Below are 5,953 nucleotides of genomic sequence, written 5' to 3'. Positions count from 1 at the left end.
TGGCAGCCTTCGGTTATGGCTGAGGGAGTGCAGGAGTGAAGCAGCCTTACCTCTTGTTTGTTAGGCAAGTTTCGGGTCTTCTTTTGTTTAGATGAGTTTGCCTCTTCTTTGTTAAATTGCTCGCCAAAAGCTTAAGTATTCTAACGGATTTTCTGTGCTTATTCTTTCTGTGGAACCGAGGGCAGCTTAGACATGGCTGCCAGAAGGGTCCATCAAAACATGGGCCGAGTTCCGAATGATATTCCTTGATCGCTTCTTTCCAACGTCAAAAACGAGTGCCCTCAAGCGGGAGATTACAGAAGCCAGACATGAGTACGATGAGCCCCTCAGCCAGTATTGGGATAGATTCCAAGGGCTGGTTCAAGCATGCCCCAACCACAAGCTGGGGGAGCGGGAGATCTATTCGATCTTCTATGGTGGACTGACAGTCGATAGCAAGAATGATCTAAACCTCGCAGCCCAAGGGAATTTCTCAAAGTCCCCATTCAGTCAAGCCAAAAACATCCTGGAAAGGCTTATCGAGGCCAAACGCTCGTACGAGACGTCCGTGGCCAGTACAAAAGGGGTGCGGTGCACGCAGCTGAGGCATGCAATGACGAAAAACTGGAGGCTCGATTTGAGCAGATGGAGAAGAAACTGCTTGAGGCAGTGGAGAAAGCCAGACCGCCTCCACCAGCTGCACAGAAAGAGATGCAGTATGCACCGCCACCGCCACCGCCTCCGCCTCCGCCTCCGCCAGAAGGGCATCACTACTATTATTGCGAATTCCCCCCTGAGGTAGAGCCGCTGCCCCAAGTAAATGTCGTTGGCCACTGGAAAGCAAATGACAACTGGATCTAGGGAAAGCAAAGAGACGCCCCATGGAGAGATCACCTAAACTTTCGATGGACTGACTAGAATCAAAGCCAGCCACCACAACCCTCGACACAACAGATGCAACCTTTTGAAGGGCAGCCCAACTGGCCTGCTCCGATCCAGGATAGACCAAACACTGGAGGGAACAGAATGCAGGGAAGTCAGGCAGGTTGGTCAAATGGACCCCAAGGAAACTGGTCCAGTGGAGGACAGCCCAACTGGTCAAGCCAACAACGGGACGGAAATTGGGGGTACCAACACCAAGGCCCGCAGTCAAGCAGCCAGGGAAGACAGCCAAATAATCAAGTGGTAAATTATGTCCCACCGTACCAAAGAGGAAACCAGTATTTCCAAGGGAACCAACAGAATCATTTTTCCCAGAACTAGCCAGAACAGTATGGACCTTCCGGCTACTATCAACAAGGCCATGGAGGAGGTTGTATTAATCAGAGGTATAACAAACAACAAAATGAAGGTCCAGGAGATGTAATGATCCCACATCAGCCCCACGATGCAAAGCGAGGAATACAAGAGGCCCAGAGAGAACAGAGGGCTGCACTTGATATGCTTACAAAGCAGCTATCTCAGGTCGCCATGTCACTGGGCGAGCTGAGGGGAAATGAAGGAAAAATTCCGGCTACGGTACAACCACCACCTGGGCAAGAGAATGTCAATGCAGTATATCTAAAATCAGAAGAAGTTTATCAAAACCCATCTGCGAGTTCTCTAGCACCCACAAACGGGCCCAATCATGAAGAAGGCCCTGAGTCCATCGCCTTTGATCAAGTTGCAAAAGAAGGAGAGTCTAGTAACCTTGAACAAGTCACGGAGGAAGGGAGGATGGTCGAAGCAGAAAGTGTAGCCGTGGTGATCCAACCTAGTGATCTTCCACCGAAGAAGACTGACCCCGGGTGTTCACACTCCCAATTTCCATCAGACACATTCGAATGGAGCACGCAATGTGCGACCTAGCCTAGGGGCTTCCATCAATATCATGTCGTATTCTATATATGAAAAGCTGGGAGAAGCTAAGCTCGTCAAAACCGGTATGATGATACAGCTAGCAGACGAGTCTTGCATTCACCCAGAGGGAATTCTGGAAGATGAAATCGTCAAGGTCAACAAATTCAAGTACCCTGCCGACTTCTTTGTCATGAAGATGACAGAGCCAGGAGCGCAGGAGTCTACTGGAGTCCTTTTGGGAAGGCCTTTCCTATCTACAGCCCACACAGTCATAGACGTCCGCCATGAGACGATGAATCTAGTTTTTAATGAAGAACAGTTTACATTCGACATTGATAGAGCTGTGAGAAAGCCACAGGACAATGAGAGCATACAATCAGCGGATACTATTAGGCCTTGGGAGCAAGGGTATCTAGGGAAGTAGCTCTTCAAAAGACCGCCCACTGATTCCATTGAAGATGAACAGCTTAAGAAGGAAGCGGCTGAATGGTTCGATGCAACGATGACTGGGGAAATGGATGATCAAGCCATTGAAAGGGAAATTATGGATTTCTGTAAGCCGCCACGACCAACTGAGATCACTCAACCAGCAAGGGTCGAGAAACCACCTGACCAGGCTGACCCATTGAGATGAATGCTGAAGGAAAATCCCTCGCCTACAAGGCAACTATTGTCTTTACCTACATCGCCAGTTACCCTCAAGAGCCTGTCCAACCAGACGTACCAAAAACCAGTAAAACCAAATCCGCAAGGACATGGAGGACAATTGAAGGAAGAACTGAGACTGGGTCATGAGGTGGTCAAGTGGAAAACAGCAGAGATTAACCCAGACTTGTGCATGAATCCTGCCAGGTTAGAAGAAGGAGTGACACCCCATCGTAATCGACAACGCAGACTCGACCCCACTTTGAGAAAGGAAGAGCTCATAGTGGGGCAGAAAGAGCTACTCTTCCAGTGACAACTCAAACTGATACCCAGGCGACGGAATTCAAAGTGGGCGGACCCTTGTACCATGAAGGCAGTGCACACACAGAAGGCAAACATACTCCCAGGAGACCCCCCCAATTCGTCTTCCTTCGTGGTAAATAGTCATCGGGTTGAGCCCTACAGAGACAAGAACGAAGCTGGCACAGTGGAAGAAATTCCACTGATCCTGCTTAATCCTATCCAGTGAGCAGGTAAAAGGAGTGATCGGGTACTCGTGGGTAGTCTGCTTGATCAAACAACAAATTCTTAATCTATTAAACTGATCAAGTGACATCCCATAGGAACTTGGTCAAATCCTTGGTAGCTAGTGTAAATAGTTCTTCTTTGTTAGTTTTTAATTCTTAGAAATTAAAAGTCGGAAGTGGAGGAAAGAAACTGATCAAGTGGAATTATATGAGTTAACCAGTGGCCACAGTGATTTAAGTGATCAGGGCAGGTAATGATAGGATGCATGCAGTCAATGGAGAGGTGTCAGACGGCGCCGATTGTCGCAATGAAAGGACGCCCTGGAGAGAAGGAAGAAGCGTATCAGAGAAGCTAAGTCAGCTGGCACTCTGAAAAGGAGCGCATGTATGTAAAGAGTCGCAGAAATCTGAACAGTCGCAGAGATCCCAACAGTCGTAATATCAATATAATAGGCAGGATTCAGGACCGTATTTCACTTTCACCCAAGGCGACCACAGTGCATTCCATTTACTCTCCCATATTGCTCCAAGTTCCGAACCCTTTGCCCAAAAAATCATCATCTTCTCCACTACCTGTAAGAATGTTGATCGAACAAATTCCAACTTCATCCTCATCCTCAGATGTCGGCGCCGAGAGTGGCGACCAGGAAACCTCGTTCCAGACCCAAGTCGAAAACCCTAGCCCATCCTTTCAACCTCCACCACAAACCAGCGCCACCGCTCCACCTCCCGCGGTGGACGAAGATACACTACGGCGCCTCGATAAAATCCTCCGGAGTATACCCTCCGAGATGGACAATGCGGCCGCTTACGCCGCACTCGAAGTTAGACTCAGGATTTCCCGGTCTAAAGAGCCTGCTTCGTCTTCTAAAACAAAAATTCCACCTAGCTCTCCTACATCGCCTCCGCCTACATTCCCCCTTCCTAGCTCTCCTATATCACCTTCACCATCTACCGTCCAACCTTCACCTCCATCCCCCATCCAGCCGATGCACACCAGCGAGGACACCGCTGACGAAGAAAGATGGGGGGAGGATTATGGGCAGCCGTTTGCTATTCCGTCACCAGCAAACGGTGGCACCTCCACTTCGATCCATGAGCCGCATTTGACTGGGGGCGGTGAAATCAATGACGAGGAAGTAGAGGACTTACGCCCATTGTTCGACTATAGGGAAGCTGAGAAGGAGAAGAAGCCACCACGCCGGAAGACGCGCCGTATGACAACGGACTGGCTCCTGGAGGAGGTTGGAACCCTGAAAATCCGAAGGGAGGAGGAAACGGTGGTGCAGAAACCTCGCACAGTACGGCCGGTGGCTGGTTGATGAAGAAGCAACAGAGGAGCCAACCCAGAAGGAGAACAAGGCCGGAGGATACACATCAGGCGACCACTCCGAGGATGGAGCGAGAGGAGGCTGCAAGTGCTGATAACGCATGGAAGCTCCGAATGGAGCAGACGTTGATGCAGCTGGTGGAGAGTTCAAATACTCAACTGGTCCTGCTGGCCAGGTTGTTGGGCACTACCCATGTCCAGACCCTTGCCAACCAACCGCCACCTCCCTCTACAAGATCTCCTCCGTCTCGGCGCCCATCATCCTCCTGGCCACCCTCAGCATCTCCCGGTCAACCTCCAAGGAAGCTTTAAAGTACAACCCCCCCGATCTCTACTCATTTCAAGTTTCAAAACAATTTTATTTTTATTTGTTTTTGGTATGTATAACTGATTTTCTTCTCCACCTCACACTTAGACTTGTGTTGGGTCTAAGTGTGAGAAGTTATGCATGCTCGTTTTGCTATATTTTGCCTATGTGTTTTGTTTGTTGTTTTTATGTTTTGACATGCATGTTTGATTGTTGGCACTACCTCACACTTAGCCCAGTGTCTGGTCTAAGTGTGAGAAGTTTTCCTTGGTTTCTGTTGTGCCGTTGCCTAACCCTTTTTCACTGCATCCAGTCCCTCGAGGACGAGTTCATATGCAGTGGGAAGGGGGAGGGTTAGTTCCAGAATATAAAAGTCATACATGTCAGAAATTTGAAAACACAAAATATCAGTTAGTAATAAATAGGCAATATGCATGAAATCGGATAAGTGGAAGATTTGATTACTTTGGGAAGAGTTAGAGAAAGGAATACATGTAGAAACTTGATTGCAAAAACTTGATCAGTTTGAACGACGCAAGTATGATGCAAATGCTCAATTTAAAAAAAAAACTTACTGTGAAGCCTCTCTATATGTGAGTTATAAGCCAAAGTAGAACACTTTCTACTATTGTTACAAAGGAAAATTTTTTACGAGAGGCTCAATTTTTGATATCTAGATGAAAATTGCACAAGTAGTAAGGACTAAAGGCATTAGGACTTAACCAATTTGAGCCTTTTCTTCTTTCTCTCCACGAACACGCCTCGTCAAGCAACGCACCCCTTAGTTAACCAAGTTGAGCCCATACACTTTTACCCTTTCTTTGATAACCGAGACCCACATCCATATACTTTTTATAAATACGTGAGGAAAAGGGGTCAGAGAGATGAGTCATTTCAAAGAAAGGGGTAGTACGACAGAAAGTAAAAATAAAAGGGTAGCCGGGTTGAGCGAGTTAGTCAATCAGGTTGATCAAGTTAGATATCAAGTAAAAAAAATATTGTTGTTATCAAGAAATGTTTGAGAAAAAGAGGGCAGGAAAAGTTGTAACCTGACCCGATAAGTCGGAAGTTAGAAAAATAAGCCAAAAGTTCAAGTCTAGAAGTCGCCACTTGACCAAGTAAGATATCTAGTGGAGAAATAAATAGTTCAAATCTTTGGTTTCTTGACTCACGTGTTTCTTTTTTCTTTTTACAGTTTATAATTTTAAACTTAGAACCCCTAGGACCCTACCTTGATACACCACTACCCTTAAGCCTCATTACACCCGAAACAAAGACATTAAGGAACTATCTTGTGCAATCCAATTCGAGGTATTAAATTTGTGG

The 5,953-nt window shown here is 47.1% G+C and overlaps 1 protein-coding gene across 1 annotated transcript; it reads left to right on the top strand.

Moving 5' to 3' along the window:
• Positions 1 to 3,571: 3,571 nt before the first annotated feature.
• LOC121774401 (vegetative cell wall protein gp1-like) lies at positions 3,572 to 4,312 on the top strand. The gene has a single exon (XM_042171285.1). The coding sequence runs from the start codon at positions 3,572 to 3,574 to the stop codon at positions 4,310 to 4,312; it is 741 nt and encodes a 246-aa protein (XP_042027219.1).
• Positions 4,313 to 5,953: the final 1,641 nt, after the last annotated feature.

The sequence above is a fragment of the Salvia splendens genome, chromosome 17 (genome assembly GCF_004379255.2).
Source record: "Salvia splendens isolate huo1 chromosome 17, SspV2, whole genome shotgun sequence".
NCBI classification, from domain to species: Eukaryota; Viridiplantae; Streptophyta; class Magnoliopsida; order Lamiales; family Lamiaceae; genus Salvia; species Salvia splendens.
Note: the sequence above shows the minus strand (reverse complement) of the source record. Positions and strands in the feature narration are given on the sequence as shown.